A 20,230-nucleotide genomic window follows, 5' to 3' on the forward strand; every position below is an offset into this window, starting at 1 on the left:
AGTCTGCAAGATTCCCTGAATTAAATAACTAAATTGAATAACTCTTATAATAGATTTGGTATGAATGTCAGCAATAACAAGACAATGAAAATAGGCAGAATCATTGAAAATGTCACTGTGCTGTGAATAGAGAACCTGTGGAACAAGTAAAACATTTCATCTACTTAGGCTTTTTAGTGAAGATGGTAAATTAAATTTGGAAATAGAGAACATAGAAATAAAACACTTGAACAAAGGCTAGAGACCACAGATATGAGAGTTCTGAGAAAGATTAGAGGGAGAACAGATGACATCACAGTGGCAATGTCATATACAGCTCAATATCCAAGACTGGATCTTGTTTCTCTGAACACTCACTTGTATCTTTCCTGGCTTGTATATTTGTGTAACCTTCTTGTAATTTTGTTTATATGTAGATACCACATTGCAAAATTTTATTTTTATGCATGCATGTTGTATAATAATTCCTTTTTGCCTATTTATGTATGGCTGTAAAAACATCTGTTAAAATTTTAACTATATGTAGATACTGCATTCCTTGACTTCTACATGCATTTTGTTTATTTAACTTGTATTGTTGACAGTGTTTGTACTACTACTACAACCTTTAACCTTGTGTGTTGCTGGTCCCTCTGCAGCAATTCTGTTTCTATGTAGATGCTGCTTTGTTTAACCTAATTTTTGTACATGCATATTGTTTACAATTTTCTTTAACTGCTTATGCATAACCTTAGTATGGCACAGTATGACCTTTGTAGTTTTTGTGCCAAATAAACTATAAACCAAAACCTTTCCTGGCAGAAACACATCACTTTTATAGTATCCTCAGCTTCCAAAATACCTTGATATCTTTCTTTGCTCAAGATGTTACTTTTCATTTGTTCAGTTTCTAATTCTCTGTAATCGAAATCTGCCCTGCCTTGGAATACTGCCATCACATTTTTGGTAGTGTAAACTAAGATCTTTCTCTAAATATTCTTGATGCTCTTTAGAAGATGAAAGTTGCTGATTGATGTCCTCTCCCTCCTCTCTTACTTTCTCTCACACACGGACTCTTTCCAGCCACTGTCTAACTGTTCTGCATTGTGTCTCTTCCATAGCAATTTTCATGGTCACTCTTCAGCAGAACTGACATTCAATATGTCTTTTTCTGCTAAACTTACAATAATATGAGACAACACCTATCCTACTACAGTTGAATTGCTGACTCACTTAACCTGCTACTCCCATGCATCTTTCATTCCATCTACCACAGAATATTTGGGGAATACTGCATGCCTCCCCCTTAAAATATTTCCCACACATTACTACCTCCAGTTATTCACAGACAATATCAACAGATTACTGAGACTCTTGAACACTCATGTCACTAATTTGCTATAATGTAGAAAGTCAGCGATCAGCTATATGTTTGCCTTTACTATGAAAGGTGGGAGATTGGATATGTTTGTAATTCTGCTAATAGTACTTATGTAATCGAGTTGATTCTTTTCTAAACAGGATGTAAATATGAAATTGTAGACCATCTTTCTAGGTAAATAACCAATATGCTAATAATATATTTTTCTAATAAAGGCATGAAACAGATGGCATGACATTGCCAAAAGAGAGATGTTGTCTTTGCTTGGATAAGTGTCATTGCACAACTTCTACACCATGTGGACATTTATACTGTTGGATGTGTATTGCAGAATGGACCAATAGTAAGGTGAGCATATTTGCTAATTATTGTGCTGCTACATAAAAAATAACATGTAGTTAAGGTCGGTAATTGTGAACTATATATTTATATAAGCAGTACAGAGCAGATTCATTAAAAACTTTTTTCAATGTTTGTAATGCTGTTCAAAAGATTGCTGATCCTTCAGACTTGGACTATTTCAGTTTAAAATGTAGTAAATGGGAAGAGTTTAGTGATATTCAAATTAGCATAACAGATTTTGGCAGCATTATGTCAAAAATGAGTAAATGCGAACCGAGAGAGAGAGATGAGTAGTGTGATCAAGGGTGAGGAAGATGATCATCATGTGGATAATGATATAAAATTAGAGAGTGTAGTAGGTTTAGAAGATGATGTTGAGTGAGAGCAGGTTGCTTGGAGATAGATGCACTGAGAGAAGAAATGGAACATATGAAGAATGAACTAAGAAGTGTGAAAGAAGAGATTAGTAGACTGGAAAGATTGGATATGAAGCTAATGAGAGTAGGAGAGAGAGAGAGAGAGAGAGTTACAGGAATGAGAGAAGGGGAGAGAATAGAAGAACCAATTAAAGAGAGGGAATAAGAGACGAAGGCAAGATAGTGCAGGAGCTAGGAATGGAGAGATGACAAGAAGGCAGGTAAGTGAGAGAGCAAAGAGCAAGGAGAGAAAATGTCAGAGAGAGGGGGGGATGTAGGTGAGCAAGGTAGGAATAGAGTGGTAAGAGATGTGATGTATGGAGACTCAATGATCCTTGGAGCAAAATACAATGCCAGAGGAATGTTTGCTTGGGGAATGATATACAGAGTGACTATGTCAATTAAGCAAGGGGAAAGATTAGGTGAGATGATTGTGAAGGTGAGTACAGAGTGTGAATTGGGTGACAAGAGATCTGAGGTGTATATGCTTGAGATTGTATTGCAGAAGAGTGAAAGAGGGAAGATAGTGAGTGTATTACCTAGGTGTGATAATGCATAGCTGAGGAGAAGAGTCAATAATAATGAATAGTATGATAGCCAGAATATATAGAAAAAGAGGGGTGGAATATGTGGATGCCTGGAATGCATTTGAGGAACTGTATGCAAGAGATGACCTGCCTTTGAATGAGAAGGATATAGGCCTCTAGAGAGAATGTTGCTCTTTTGTGTTGGTACAGAATCTAGAGTTATCAGAGTGTATGGCAGCAGAGGGTGGCCTCTTATAGGAATAGACACTTGGTAGAAGAGGGAACACATGATGTAATGCAGAATTCAGTAGAGTCTGGAGAGAATAATGTTAGGTATAGAAATATTGATAATGTGTTGATGTTTCTTTATACAAATGCCAAGTGTATCTGGAATAAAGGAGATGAATTGGTGATGCTGATAGCCTCAGCCTGTCCAAAGATTATTGGGATCAGGAAGATATGGTTGGCAGAAGATGATATATTGACAAGAATAGAAGTAGCAAGGTATGGCATTTTCCACACGATAGGAAGAAATGTAAGATTAATACTAGAATGTCACACCAATCTTATATTAGCAACAGGAAATCAGAGAACTCTGGCTTGTCACGGCATGGAATAGATACAGACCACAATATCCTATGGTCTGAAACATGCTTACTTCATCTGTGTGTCACTATAAATTTGAATGTTTGTTTAAAAAAAGTGCTGAGGCCTTACTTCACCATACAAACTTAAATTAGAATGATTGCTTCTTGCTATCTAAGATATGAGAAAGTCTTATTCTAATTGCACATCACTAAAGGTTATTTTTTTTAATACATTTAATAAATAATTAATAATATACTGTTTCCTCAGTTTTACCATTGCATTATTTTATGTATAACATCACATCTCTTACTGTTTTCAATTCATTCTATTGTTTGCATTCTACCATGTAATTAACTATCATTGCCAGTGATGATGATGGCCTGTAATATTCAGGCTGAAATATATGGCTTCAAATAAATATTATTACTTATTTCTTGTGTTTTTTCATGTGAATTAAAGGAATAGATTACTGTTTTATTCTTGGCCTCTGTTTTTCTCATTATTATCATTCTGTTCTCATTGTCAGCATATACTTAATGAGAGTAAAAATAATTACTGCTCATCATGCTTGCATATATAGATTTGTGCATGTCCGGAAAATTCATTCCCCCACAATGAATATTTTCCACGAGGAAAATAAATCTTTGGGAAAATTAATCACACGAAAATTCATCATGGGAAAATTAATCACACAAAACTTCTTTGTGGATTGCCAGCCTGGTTGGCTGAGTGGTTAGCACATCTGCTCTCCAGCCAAGAGGCCACTAGTTCGAATCTCATCATGGGCATGAATGTTTGTGATTGTCTGTGAAAATACTAGTGGTGGTAATAAGCAGTAGATGATTTTGGTGTAGATGAAACAGTTCATTATAGTTGGTGGAGATGGAGGGTTGTAGAGTAGGTGTCCTCTCTCGATGAGTACTAAGACTCCTTGGAGGTGTCACTTAATGATAATAATAATATATATGAAAAAAATTATATATATTTCCCCATACATGAAAAAAAAAGAAATATTTTATATATTGTTTTATATTTTGATTATATTTAGCCTTCTGAAATTTTTTTTCCATATAAAGCTATTAATATTCTTTCTTACCACAGGCTCTGGAAATGGAATATTAATTGTTACAAAATTGGGATAGGATGGCTAGGGAGAAAGAGCACCATATTTAAGAATATTTAAGGATAATAGTTATATCCAACTAATATTTATAGTTAATTATTTACATATTCCTATTAACTATTCTAACTGTTAATAGTTAGAATAGTTATTAGGGAGAATAAAATATTTAAGAATAGTTAAGGAGAAAGGGCACAATATTTAAGAATATTTATTCTTCTAACTGTTCACCATTTTTCTGTTTTATGCATTTAGACACCCATCTAGGTGAGATATATTTTTTTATCTGAACTAATTCAGAAGGTGACATGTTAGATGCATGCTCCTAAAGTGGGATACATAATAACTTCTCTTGTGAAATGTTCAAAAATAAACCGCAATCAGAAATATCATATCATTAACAACCAACTAAATAGCGTATCCTCTCTCACCAATGAACTGTGGGCTTGAAACTCGCAATGGGCACGGATGTTTGTAATTGTTTTTAGGTAAGAGATGAATTTCATCATCTGATTTGAGACCACATCACTGCTTATTGGAGGCCTATAGTGGCTTGAATGGTTTCCATGTTTGGTCATGGAATTTGAGCAGGATTTTCAAACCAGGTTAAAATAAATAAAAATTACAACAAACAGAAATTAGGAAACTCACCAATCAATAAATATGTTACTTTCATTGTATAAGAATAAAAATCTAAACAAATAATACATAAATACATAAAAAAACTATGTTTTGTGAAATTTTTCTTGCAATGCATTTACTTTTCATATATTGGTATTGATGCAATATCATTTCAATTTCTAGCGAATAATGTTTTCTGTAAATTTTTGCCATGATGAATTTTCCCTGCAATGATTTTTCCTCGTGATGAATTGTCCGTGAACCAATTTGTGCACATATGTATACTGAATGAATTTGTATACAATTATTGTAAATAATACTTGTTTGATTAACTGATTTTGTAATGCTTGGAGTAATTTTTTAATTCATTTGGAATATTTTAAGATTTCTTTGTATTGAGTTGTTGTTGCATTTGAAACAAGGAAGACACAAAGGAATATCAAAGCAAAGAAGACAAAAGCAAGAGAGATTCAGACAATAATGATCAGGGAAAGAAAAGGTAGTGAAAATATTCAACACCAAACAGATAATCATTCTGAATGGCAGGCAATATCAAGTAGAATAAGAGGAATTTTTCAAGTCATTAGAAAAGGCATTATATTGGTTCTTGTTGAAGATCTAAACAGCAGTGTAAGAAATGAATACCAAATATATAGAAATGTTTTGGAAAAATTTGGAGAAAAAAGCAAAACCAATGATAATAAGTACTACTGTTCTGTTCACGTCATGGACTAAGTATCGCTAATGCCATGTTCTGACATGAATTGTGCCTGACATGACACAATTTACAGACAGAAAATACTAGTTGTTGTTGGTGGTGGTGGTGGGCAGTAGATGGCATTGATGCAGATGATTGGTAGTAGAGGTTCAGTGTAGTAGTGGCGATAGAGTTGTACAGTGCATGTCCTCCCGCAATGAGTCTTCGGACTCCTTGGAGGTGTCACAAATAATAATAATAATAATTTTTTATCTCAAGTATAGAAATGTACTCCACATTGCATTCTTCATAGATATTTTTTTACTACTATTCTATTTTTTTTTATCCAATTTTATAATTTTCCAAAGTAATTTAGACATCCAGAATATCCTTATCTACAGTATCTTTTCTGTAGGTTATTCTTCAAACTTTCCTATGACTTTTTTTAGCTACTTTTAAAATAGCTTTCTTACAATAAATTTAGTTTAATCCATTATCCAAGTGTGAGCAAACAAAGTTTGCGCCTGAAAGTATCTTCAGGACTGGGGGAAGGTGGTACAACACCAGGGCAACTCCTTGCAAAGGTGGAGCACGCTAACATCACTCCATCACTCCTATCTCAGTATCTCCCATAATGCAAAACACATCTCTTGCGGATATGTCTAATGTTATGCATTAAGGGAAGGGCCACTACCCAGACTAGTTTTGACCTTTATTGAGGTCTCTTCAGTGGGAACCAGGCCCAAGTGGAGATACCAGCCAGAAGCATTAGCAAGGTCATCTCTACCTATAGGAGTTGCCAAATGGTGTGCCACCTTTTTAATAAATTACTCTGGATTTAGAGAAAGATGTTGAAAGTTTATTTTTCACTTGGCTAGCTTGCTCCACCTTTGCAAGGAGTTGCTCTGGTGTTGTACCACCTTACCCCAGTCCTGAAGATACTTTCAGGTGCAAACTTTGTTTGCTCACACTTGGATAAAGGATGAAACTAAATTTATTATATTCTAACCAAGTGAAAAATAAACTTTCAATAGCTTTCTTACATTTTTCCTTTATGTTTCTTTAAAGCAAGATTTACTAGCCAAGAATGTGTTATGATTTTTTATTTTCATGGAATGATTCTTTGACTTTATCTGTCAGGAAAAAGTCAAAAAAATTTTCCTTTATAGGTCTTGTTTTCAAACTCTTTCATTTTTCTCTTATTTGTATACAGTGGTATCTCACTAATCCGAACCTCTTTAGTCCGAACCCTCCAGTAATCCGAACTGCTTTTAAATGTAATTTCCCAGAATTATGATTTATCACATCAGTAAAAAAAAATATAAATTTGAAGGATGTAGCATTCTCAGTTGCTGCTGCTTGGGAAGCCGTCGAACCTGAAACAGTTCGAGCATCATTGAAAAACTGGCCTTCTAGAATTTACCAAGAGAACTACGGTGATATACAAAAAGAGGAAATTCAAAACATGCATAATTTGGTTAAAAATATAAATCCAGATGTTGAAATTTCACAAATAGATGTTGCAGAATGGTTTACAGGTAGAACTGAAAATGAATTCGAAATCAAATCAGATGCTGAAATTATAAATCTGACACTACAGAATGAATTAGAAGATGATGATGATGACGATAAAGAACTCGAAGAAAAAAAAGGAAAACAAGAAGCAAAAGAAAATCAATGACTTTTTTACAAAGAAATAAAAAAGCTTTTTTTGTGTTATTTTGTGAATTTTTTTTTGTATTCTTTTGCGATTTTTTTTGTGTTATTTTGTGAAATTTTTTTGTGTTATGTACAAGAAAGTGATATTTTTTACGCAAATTAAGTTATGCATTGAACTATGCAATTTTATTAAATCAGAATCCTCAACAATACAGGAACATACAAACTAAATTTTTTACTAAAATAAACTTGTATTAAGTTTTACATTACAGTACTGTAGCTTTTTATCTATCAGTTACTTCATTTATTTACAGAATTAAATTGATGTATCATTAGAATCTGATTATTTTGTCTTAATTAAATGCTAGTTATTGTTGTCTCTTGGAGGAAAATTTGCTAATCTGGACGAGCACGGTTTTTATTAATTCGGATTAGCGAGATACCTCTGTGTATTGTCTGTGGTTTATTTACATCTAAAAATTACACAGGCCTGCGAATGGAAAAGTTGCCTGAGAAGTAATAATTGATTCTTATAGATTTTTAGGTGCTGAGTCCAGAATAAATAGTAAAAAAATTCCATCACCCACCAATTTTACCCAATTTCTAATTTTATCATTTTTATTAGAAATATTTGGATTTAAATTCAGCGCATTAGTATTTATTTTCATTCTCCTATATTTAAAGCTGTTTAGTTGTATAAGTGCTTTTTTTTTTAAGTGCCTTTTTATGGTAAATAAAGAAATTTCCACAAAACTTCTTATTTTTAAGATAGAAGAGGGAGGGAGGAATGCAGATAAAAGTGCAGGTGACTACTTTGAATCTGATTCGCTGAGATAACAGATGACTTTCCTGTTGTCACAGACACTTACATTTTCTTGTGTGATTCTTTAGTTGAACTTTAGTTGTTGACTACTAAGGTTATCATATTTCTGAACGTTTTCACCTGAACTTTTTTCACAGACTGATTTAAACGACTTGGTCAGAGATTTGGGTCTTCCTAGGGAATCTTCAGAACTGCTGGGCTTGAGACTAAACGAAAAGAATTTGTTAGCCCCTGGCACTTCTTTCTCATGGTTTAGATATAGAGAAAGAGATTTTCTTCCTTACTTTTCATAGGAAGTGATTTAGTTTACTGTAGCGATATTCCTGGACTGATAAGCAAATTCAACGTAAAATATGAAGTCATCGATTAGAGGTTGTTTATCAATTCCTCAAAAAGAAGCCTCAAAGCTGTACTTAAGTACAATGATCATGGATCTACAGTTTGCGGTGATCTTAAAGTCATATCTATGATTTTGGGACAACAAAGAGGATACACCAAATACCTGTGCTTTTTGTGTGAGTGGGACAGCCGAGATCGAGATCAAGAAGGAATGGCCAGAAAGAGTCACATTAGAACCTGGAAGTAAAAATGCGTTACACGAAACTTTGGTTGCTCGGAAAAAATCCTTTTACCCCCCCCACTTCACACAAAGCTGGGATTGATGAAGCAATTTGTCAAGGCTTTGTTGAAAGATGAAGAGTGTTTTAAATACATCTGTGCAAAATTTCTGGGATTATCTACAGCAAAATTGAAAGAAGGTATTTTTATCGGTCCAGACATCAGGAAACTTATGAAGGATAAACTGTTTGAAGAAAAAATGGCAACTGTTGAAAAAGAAGCATGGAAAGCTTTGAAAGAGGTGGTGACCAAATATTAAGGAAATCACAAGGAGCCCAACTATAAAATTATTGTGGAAGACATGCTACAGAAATTCAAGGATTTAGGATGCTCAATGAGCTTAAAAGTGCACTTTCTCAACTCTCATTTAGACTACTTTCCTGAGAATCTGGGAACTGTCAGCGAAAGAGCAAGGAGGGTGATTCCACCAAGACATCAAGGAGATGGAAAGAAGGTATCATGGCAAGTGGAATGTCAACATGATGATGGACTATTGCTGGATGTTGCACAGAGATGACCCGGGAAAAGAATTTCACAGAAAAAGTTCAAAAAGAAGCTTTCGAGAAAAAGACACCACAACGAAATATAAAGTATGTACTAAAGATTAATCTTTAATTACAATTTTTTTTTCCAATACTTTCATTTCAAAAATGTTTACGGAAAATTTTAGATACTGTTATTTTACTTAATATAATGCATTTTAAAGCGATTTTACTGTAATATTCAGATTCTTAATATGAAGGTCGAAACATCGGGAAATTGAAATAATTATTTATAACACGGTTGTAGAGTCAATAATTTGTGTAAAATGAATGCTGATTAGCATGTAACACTAAAGGAAAACAGAGTAGGAAATCAAGCCTAGTATACAGAAATGTTTATTGACAATGGACAAAACTAATTAAAGTACCTACTAGATTTCTGTCAGGGACATCAATTGCTATTATTATTTTTTAATGGTAAGACACCACCTAAGGAGTGGAAGGAGGGCAAGATTGTGCCCACTTCATAAAGGAGGTGATTGAACTCAAGCATCAAACTATAGGCCTGTCTGTGTGTCAGATGGTGTGGTAAGTTGTTGGAGAATCTTGTGAGAACTAGGATCCAGAGTTGGGTTGACAACAATGGTATTATCTTTGATGGACAGCATGGATTTGCTAAAGGGAGGTATTTTAGTAATTTACTTACTTATCACAATAAAGTGCTTGCTTCCTTGGACAGAGGAGAAGGATACACAGTAATATACTTAGATTTCGCAAAGGCTTTTGATAGAATACCTCATGATAAATTGATAGTCAAACTAGAGCAGATGGGGTTGGATATTAGATTAGTGCATTGGATTGGAGACTGGCTATCTGATAGGTATCAACAAGTTGTGTATGGGGGAGCAATATCCTGGAAAAGGAAAATCACTAGTGAAGTGCCTCAAGGGTCTGTTTTGGGGCCATTACTGTTTAACTTGTATATTAACGATATAGGTGAAGATTTGGATGGGGATATTCAGTTGTTTGCAGATGATGCAAAGTTGGGACTAACCATGAAGGGTAGTGAAGATGTTGTGGCCTTACAAGAAGACTTGAATAAATTGAGTGATTGGGCATGGAAATGGTGATGTGAGTTCAATGTTGCAAAGTGTAAGGTTTTAAAATTTGGAAAACAAAGATGGGATGCAGAATTTATGTTTGGTGAGGATATATTGTTAGAGGTGGAAGAAATAAGAGATCTGGGGGTGATAGTGGATAAAGATCTCACTCACTTATACTCACTCCCCTACTAACACCCTCTATATACAGTTGCCAGGGATGACCTCTGGTTCTCCCACTATTTTCTGTACAACTTCTCCAGCATTGATCCTATAACAACCCCTTACCAACTTGTAGGTCTCTATCATATCTCCCCTCTTCCTCCTGTCCACCAGACTTTGCAAATTACATCTTCTCAATCTTTCCTCATACTCGACATTCCAGAGGTCAGAAACTATCTTAGTCAGTCGCCTTTGGACCCTTTCCAACATCTCTTCATCCTTCTGAAAACCAGTGAGTGAGATATATAAGTAATCAGCAATACTTTCCAAAAAAAAATGGGTACAGCCAAAATGCTATTAACAAAATTCTCTACAAGACCTCAATAAAAAACAAAGACAAACCAGACTACAACAAAACTGTAACCATTCCATACATTAAAGGGATATCAGACAAAATAATCAGAATACTACAGAAATACAACATCAAAGCCATCTTTAAACCTCCTGCAAAATTAAAGAACTTACTCAACTCATCCAAGGATCCACTCCCTTCGCTGGCCCACCCTGGAGTATGCTGTATTCATTGTATCTGTAATTTGCTACATATAGGGGAAACAGGATGCACAATTCCTATCAGAAAAAAGGAACATAAATGACACATTAAATATAATAACTATGATCAAGCTGGTCTTTCTGTTCATGCCCTGAACACTTTACACAGAATTGACTGGAAAAGCACTTGTTATTTACATGCAATGTAAACAACAAGTTGTTTCTCTGATATTGTCTTAAATAGAATATAGCTTTAGTGTAGTTATTTTATTTTATTTCATTTATTTGTTGTAATTTTATTTTATTTTCACTAGAAGTCAGGCCAGTAAAAATAACCATTGATCCATTCATTGTTTCTTCAGCATATTGTGTGAAATGTAATTTAGCTTGTCTCTGTGTGTGTATATATATATACTCCAGATGATGACCTTAATATGAAGATCAAAACATCGGGAAATTAAAATAATTATTTATAACGTGGTTGTAGAGTATATAATTTGTGTAAAATAGATTCCTACTCTGCTGTTCATAAGGACACCCTTTTTTTATTATTTGAAAATCTTCTGCATCATCTCTACTAGAACCTCCTGTGTGACTTAAACAAATAAGTCTTATTGTTCACTTTACCATTTTGAAATTCATTTCCTTTCAAGCAGTTATGTTTAATGTTGAACATTAAAGCTACTTTCTCCTTTCCTTGACTTCTAGTATCTGAATAAATCGTTGTTGTACTTATTATTTAGAAGGATCTCACCTATTAGTCTTACAAAATTCAGTAATGCCAATTATTTCAACATGATGTTTCTGTAATTCCTCTTTTCTCTCTCTCTCTCTACTTCTTTTCTTGTTATGTTGCATCTTTTGTGGATGGTGTCTAATTAGGATTTTATTGAGACTGATCCAGTAACTGTCATTTGGTGTTGTCCTTATTCTAATTTTAATGATAATATTACCATCATGATGTACGAGATATGAAGTTTCAACTAATACAGAATTCAGACTGTTCTGCTAGCCCATCCTTATTCATTTGGAATTCAGCATAGTGCATGACAGAAGTTGATGATTGGATATGGGATCAGAAACCCTAGTTGATTTTCCAAATTCCTATAATTAAAAATATGTTTTTTAAATTATGGAAGGATGACATTGATTGGAGAAAATGGTATAAAGACAGCTGTTGCGGAATGTGTGGTGATATACTTAATGATTAGTTCATAAAGGTCTTTCAATCTTGTGAATGTGACTTCATGGAGAGATTGAGAGCAGTTGATGATAGGGAGGAGAGACTGAACTGTAAGTGAGCAAGAGGTGTATGGTGAGTTGAATAAACTAGATGTTAATAAGGCAGTGGGACTTGATAATATATCACCACGTATTCTGAAGGAATGTGCCAGGGAGTTGACACTTGCCGTGACATATTTTTTGAATACGAGTCTTGCACTCAGTCAAGTTCCTAAGGAGTGGAAGGAGGGCAAGATTGTATCACTTCATAAAGGAGGTGATCAAACTCAAGCATCAAACTATAGGCCTATCTGTGTGTCAGGTGTTGTGGTTAAGTTGTTGGAGAAGCTTGTGAGAACTGAGATCAGAATTGGGTTGACAACAACAATGGTATTATCTTTGATGAACAGCATGGATTTACTAAAGGGAGGTCATGTTTTAGTAATCTACTTACTTATTACAATAAAGTGACAGCTTCCTTGGACAGAGGAGAGGAATACACAGTAATATACTTAGATTTTACAAAGGCATTTGATAGATTACTGCATGATAAGTTGATAGTTAAACTAGAGCAGATGGGGTTGGATATTAGAATAGTACATTGGATCAGAGACTGGCTATCTGATAGATATCAGCAAGTTGTGTATGGGGGAGCAATATCCTGGAAAAGGAAAGTCACTAGTGGTGTACCTCAGGGGTCTGTTTTAGGGCCATTACTGTTTAACTTGTATATTAATGATATTGGCGAAGATTTGGATTGAGATATTCAGTTGTTTGCAGATGATGCAAAGTTGGGACAAACCATAAAGAGTAGTGAAGATGTTGTGGCCTTACAAGACTTGAATAAATTGAGTGATTGGGCACGGAAATGGTGATGTGAGTTCAATGTTGCAAAATGTAAGGTTTTAAAATTTGGAAAACAAAAATGGGATGCAGAATTTATGCTTAGTGAGGATATAGTGTTGGAGGTGGAGGAAATAAGAGATCCAGGGGTGATAGTGGATGAGGATCTGAAATTTAGGGGACACATAGCCAAAATTGTGAAGACAACACAAAGGCTTCTGGGAATGATGCAGAGGACACTGACGTGTAGAAGTAAGGAGATTCTTGTTCCATTGTATAAGGCTTTGATTAGGCCACACATGGACTGTTGTGCCCAGATTTGGTTACCTGGTTTTCAGAAGGATGAAGAGATGTTGGAAAGGTTCCAAAGGCTGACTAAGGTAGTTTCTGACCTCTGGAATGTCAAGTATAGGAAAGATTGAGAAGATGTAATTTGCAGAGTCTGGTGGACAGGAGGAAGAGAGGAGATATGATAGAAACCTACAATTGGTAAGGGGTTGTTATAGGATCAATGCTGGAGAAGTTCTACAGAAAATAGTGAGAGATCGGGGGAGAACCAGAGATCATCCCTGGAAACTCTATAAGGAGGGTGTGAGTAGGGGAGTGAGAGGTAGGTTTTTTTCATGCAGAGTTGTGAATGATTGGAATGCCTTGCCTGAGAGTGTGGTGTCTGCAAGGAGTTTGAGTGTGTTCAAGACACGATATGATGAACTGTGTGTGTGTGTGTGTGTGTGTGTGTGTGTGTGTGTGTGTGTGTGTGTGTGTGTGTGTGTGTGTGTGTGTGAGAGAGAGAGAGAGAGATAAAAGGACCTCTCAGATGAGTCTTTGACTCCATGAGGTCTTGGGGTAATAATAATAATAATAATAATAATAATAATAATTATATTCCTAAGTTTATCTTATTTGAATTCTTTGGACAGACTCCATCATTACAAAAAATACTATTACAGAATCATATTTAATAAATTTGTCATTTTGAAACATTAAACAAGTGTGTTATCATTTTGGAACCCATCCTTGTGCATATTGATATGAAGCTTAATGCTGTTTCACAACATACTAGATAAAGAAGCAAATACAGGAAAACCTCGCTTAATGCAATTAATTAATCCATCAATTAATGCATGCTAAGTGAAATTGCATTAAGCAAATACCATAAACAATAGGAATAATTATAATTCAACCATCAGTTAAAGTAAATTTGGAAAAAAAAATGTATGCTATAAGCTTTATTAGAGGATAAAATCATCAAAGTTAAAAATCAATTGCTTAAATTTTTGAGCTAATTTTTTACAAGAAAAATTAAGTAAAGATGTTTGAATAGTGCTCAACTTTTTCATCTTGTCATGCAATTTGCAATAGCTGGCAACCCCTTTATCAAGATTTCAACAGAATTTGAAGTTTTGTTCCATATCTGGATCAGCATCAAACAAAATTTGCTTGGCATGCTCAATGTGATTGAAAACTAGCTTAAGTTCTGTTGCAGTTAGCCTCTTAGTCATAACATTCTCTTCTTGCCTGCACTCCTTATCTTCTTCATCATATGTATACTGTTCTTCTAGTTGAAGGAAATCAACTAGAAGAATAGCATTCATATTCTCGTTTAACTGTTCTGAATGGGAATTGAACAAGTTTCTCACATCTTCATTATCCAATTCCTTAAATCTAAGTTCTTTTCCAATTGAGCTGATTTCTTCAATAATGTTAGATCTTGGATTTTGAGCACAATAAACTAACATAGGCTTGAGTTTAAAGTCACATTCTGCATTGGCTCTTAATAAAAGCATAAGACAATGTTTAGATGCTTTGTATCCTAGTTGAGATGCTTCAGTTATAGCTAGGAAAATTTTTGTCAGCATGTACTTCCAAAAGAGACCAGTTTTGTCAACGTTGAATATTTGACGATCATCATAATCACCCTCCTGAATTATCCTTTCAGTTCTTCAGGAAACTTGGCCACAAAATCTTTATCAGCACCAGCAGATTCTCCAGTTATTCTTATGTTATGCAGTCCAGCTCAATTTTAAAACTCAAACCATCCTGAAGTAAAACTTTCACATTGCTCTTGAAATTTGGTCTCTTTCAATGAGGTAAAAATATTGAGAGCTTTTCTCAATATTCCTTGTACTAAGAGGTATTTTTTGGTTACAATCATCAATCCAGAGTGATAGAAGATGTTCTCTCGATCATTAAATGGCTTCTATTTCTGTTGATCTGCATGCTTAAAGAAGCAGTAGCAACTTTTCCTTGTTTTTTGTATTCTTTGCTCTTATTTAATATAGTCCAAACTGTAGATTCGCTGTATATCAGGTCTCACACAATCATTATATTACTAGCACCACTTTGATGTCTCTTAATGACTTCAAGCTTTTCCTCTAGCGTGATTACTTTTCTTCTCTTATTATTACTATCACTTTCTTTATCAGTCTTTCTCTTTTCCATATCAGGGGTTGAATATAATGAAACCTTATAGTATCTAAATTAAAGCAAAATGAAGGAAAAGTGATTGAGCAAGACAACAAAGTTTGCACCTGCACTTGTGATGATAGCTTTGAGTCAACTGCTGAGTATTGCTGACCACTGTCTGCAGTACTGCCACTGTCCACTACATTGACGTGGCACCGCTCGCTGCAGATTGGTGACAAAAAATTTCACATAATGTAAAATTTCGCATAATATAAAAAAATTGCGTTAACTGATTAATCATTCATTTAAACTGAGGAATAGTATCATTTCACTCAACCGGCTAACTGGTTATCGCACATATCAAATTCACAAAGTTTTCCTTTACTTTAATGTTAGCCCTTCACCTTTAGTAACCGAGGTAACACATGAAATATCCCCCTCAAGTAAATGGCCTAGCATCTTCTAGGTGTAGTGTTCTAGCTTATATATTGGTTCATACTCATACTGATATTTTTAGATAGGAGATAACAATATAGATGATATACTAACAAAAATAATTTAAATTAACATTCCAGTATTTCAGAAAAATCAGATTGGTATTGCCAGAGTGCAATGTACAGATAAAGATACATACTTGAGGCCCAGTGTGAGATCAATGCCCATTAATTTAATTTAATTTATTTATGTAAAAATATGTAAAAATCAATAAAGATGCAAAAAAAATAATAAAAAATAGAAAAAAATCCTTCCACATGCATGTTACTCAAGTATACTATAGGCCTACAACCTTTCAGATTTGTTGGAGTTTGAATAGCTTTTTTAAAGCAGAAGCAGATTCCAGAATAGTAATAGTCTCATACTTGTATTTGTTAGAGTAAAGAATGGTGGCCTTTTCCAGCATATCCTGTGACAGGTATTCACGGCATGTCTGCAAGTCTGGAGTTGCCAGTTGTACTGGATGTGGTCTTTGTGCTTGAAAATTCTGATGTCGACTCTACTCCTTTAGTAGGACAAATTACAGCTGTAGGGCACTTGGTAAACCATAGGCAGATCTAAAGACCATAGGCAGTTTTCATGGGAGTGGATAAGGGATGCCATTTTTATGTAGTCTGCAGGTGGTCACTAGACTATATATTTTTTAGGACTTTTGCCATCTTTTCAGATGTGCCTCTAGATACATGGGATGGTGATTAATTACTGCAAAATGTTTTTTGTCCAGTTCCTGCAACTTCACATCACTCTGCTTAAAATTTCCTTATGCCATTTAAGAAGATTATTATTAAGATAGCCCTCTTGGGAGTCAGGACCACATACTACATGCATCAGCTGTTATACTGCTTCTTGAATTCATTCACGCTACTTGCATACACACAACATCCAACGACAATCCATTCCAATCATTCACCACTCTATGAGAGAAAAATCTAGCTCTCACCTCCCTTCTTGACAGCATTCATTCTCAACTTCCAAGGATGTCCTTTTTTCTTACCCCATCCTCCATAAAATGAAAAATTCCATCAATGAAATTCTGTATGACCCTTTCAGAAGTTTGTAGGTCTCAATCATATCATTCTTCTTTCTCCTGTTTGCAATTTAAAAATTACTCAATCTGTATTTCACAATCCTAATATCATTCTCTCTTCACTGTATCAGAAGCACCATGGAAACCAGGAGACCAGACCTGTGTACAATAGATGAAGTGAGGTCTTATCAAAGCCTTGTAAAGAGGCAAAATAACTTCCTTATTTTTACATGTCAGAGTTCATTTTAGCATTGCAATTGTTCTCTGAGCTGTAATTGCAATCTTTGCTATATGGCCCTTGAACTTCAACTTCCTATCTACTAAACCTCCAAGATCCCTAGCTTGATCAGTTTCTTCTAGTATAATCCCACCATCATAATATTACATTGGATATCTAATCATACCAAAGTGCAAGACTTTATATTTAACACCGAACTGACATCCATTTTTCACATGCCTGCAATTCCAACCTATTCAAATCATTCTGTAAGTACAGCATAACTGCAGTATTCCTCCTTTCCAGTATTATTAATGTACAGATTAAATAACAATGGACCAAGGACTGATCCTTGTGGTTCACCACTCTTTACCTTAAATCTTGAAAACTCACATCACTCACTGATATACCATTTTTTGATATCTTTCAGTCACTCATCCTTTTTTTGCATGCTAATATTTTATAATCCATTACCAGATTCTCCAATTTATGCAACAGTCTTCCATACTGTATTCTGTGCAAAGTTAAAAGTATCATGGCATATCCATTCTCTTTGTCAAACTCAGTGGTAACATTATAGAATGCGAGTAAGTTGCTCAAACATGTCCTTCCTTTGGTAAACCCAATCTATTCATTGCAAAGTAGAAATTCTCTGTAAACCGATTCTAAATAGGAGTTCTTACCAACTTTTTGAAAATCTTCACCACCATTCCAGAGATACTGATAGAATGATAGTTGGATATATTAGTCTTTGCACCACCCTTGTGTAATGGGGTTAGCATACATTCTTTCCATTCTTGCAGAATCTTTCCTGTTCCGAGACTCCAATTATATAGCCTGGTCAAAGGAATAGCAAGTTCAGTTGAACACTCTTTTAGCATGTGTGCTGGTACGCCATCACTCCCTATTGCTGAATTATTCGGTTTGTGCAACAACAGCTCTAATACATCTTCCTCATACTTACATGTGAGTTTCTTCATCCAGTGAAGAGGTAGCAGTGAATGCAATGTTGGACACACAAGGTTGATAGCTTTTAGAAAATGGGCATTCGTTAGTTGAACAACCTCTTCTACATCTGTAACCCTCACACCATCTTCCTTTTACGTGCAGCATAAGGATAGAATTCTTTGGGGTTGTCTTTAGCTTGCAGAACCAGTTTCTTTTTATACTCAGACTTAGCTTTCTGTATAACAGTTGTGACTCTTTTGGCCTGCTCTTTATAATTTTCATAACTGACATCATCCTTATGTATGCAGTATTCCTTACAAATCTCTTGCTTAATAAGATCACACATCCATTTCACTTCTACCCTATTTATTCTTTGAACTTTAGGGACACGTTCCAATACTGTATCATTTAAGTATTATTTAAACACTTCCCATGCACTGACAGTATTTTTCTCATTCAACAACTGGTGCTGAATTATCTTTATGTTTAGTGTTGCATACTATAGATAACTACTCTTTCCTACCTACACAGAAGCTGAGAAGAGTTTTAAACTTTGTTCTCCACAGATACCTACTGATTTTCTGTGCTGTGTGGATAATATGCTCTCCGTATTTCTGCTGCTCTCAACATCTTTTGTAACACATCTAAACAGCAGACATCTCAGGATTCAATTCACTTTAGTCTGATGGATACTGGTATTTTCTATTTACAGAAAATCCACACAGAGAGATATATTTGCTTAACAGTCACACCATCACCCCTCCCAACAGTATGGCATTATAAAAACTTTGTTCAAGGGAAAAAATTAATTTGCTCTGATAATAATGTCTGCACTATCAGGAGTGCAGACACTACAATACCTGCTTAGCAAATGGCTTCAATCATCCTAAAGAAATATTACTCCCCCTTCAAAAGACTACAGTAAATTTATTATCATCACATATATTCAGAAACAGATGTGCTATATTTTAGAAGTCAAAAGAGTTCTGAAGACTATTTTACTAACTAAAATAGCTGCTGTAACAACGTTATGAAAATCAGCAACTAAAAAACAAAAACTGTGAATGGAACTTGGAAACCATCAGCAGCATTTTCAGTGAAAACTTTTACAAGTAAAGTATTTGAGATATAATAGCACTGTTTCAACTGTCTCTCCATCATGTTGTTTATTGCAGGATGTAAGTTTCTTATATGATGAAAGAAATGTTTTCCTTGTAGTATTCAATCATCTATTATAATTTGGTGAAAGGTCAGCCAGGTCGTCTTCTATGGAAATGCAATTACTGATCTCAGACTCAAGTGTTAACTCAATTCAAAGAAAATTTAATAATTTTCTATTATAACCAAAGTCAATGATTACTCCAAGTGTATGATGGTGGTCTGAAAAGGTCTCGTCCTTAACCATAGATGGCCACACTATTGGCAAAATTTGTTTCTTTTCTAAGTTGGTATAGCTGTCATAAGCATCCATGTGAAATTGCAAGCCATTCTATCAAGTAGTTTGTTTTATACAGCAGTCTGAAGCAAAAGTGTTGTCTGTATCCCTTGAAATGGATAAAATTGAGTATCGTGTAAAAGAAGGTTTAACGGCAAAAGAAATTCATTCAAATTCTTAAAGGTTTATGGGTACTCTTCCTTCGTTTTTGACAATAAAGAAATGGGCTGCTGAGTTTAAACATGGCTGTACCAGCCTTGAAGATGATCCGCGTGTAACAGTGTAACAACACCAGAAATCATTGATCAAGTGCACGATATGGTATTGGATAACTGGCTTGTCATAGTGCATGAAATTGCTGAGACTATAGGCATTTCAAAAGAACGTGTAAGATATATTTTGCATGATGAATTGCAAATGAAAAAGCTTTGTGCAAGATGGGTGGCATGCTTGCTCACAGCAGATCAAAAACTCACTCGCATGAAAATCTCTGAATAGTGCTTGGAGCATTTTAACAAGAAAAAAGCTGATTTTGTGCATCGATTTATTATTATGGATGAGACTTGGAGTT

The 20,230-nt window shown here is 34.8% G+C and overlaps 1 protein-coding gene across 5 annotated transcripts in view; it reads left to right on the forward strand.

The window, feature by feature from the left end:
• The window catches only part of LOC150100785 (peroxisome assembly protein 10-B-like), a 160,684-nt gene that overhangs the window by 121,840 nt on the left and 18,614 nt on the right, over positions 1-20,230 (forward strand). For all 5 annotated transcript variants that reach the window (XM_090401706.1, XM_090401705.1, XM_090401702.1 and 2 more), the window contains exon 7: positions 1,576-1,708. In XM_090401706.1, coding sequence (XP_090257832.1) covers positions 1,576-1,708 — 133 coding nt within the window. The remainder of the gene's footprint in view (positions 1-1,575; positions 1,709-20,230) is intronic.

This window comes from Typopeltis vanoorti, chromosome 12, assembly GCF_054136105.1.
Source record: "Typopeltis vanoorti isolate ZY-2024b chromosome 12, IOZ_Tvanoo_1.0, whole genome shotgun sequence".
NCBI classification, from domain to species: Eukaryota; Metazoa; Arthropoda; class Arachnida; order Uropygi; family Thelyphonidae; genus Typopeltis; species Typopeltis vanoorti.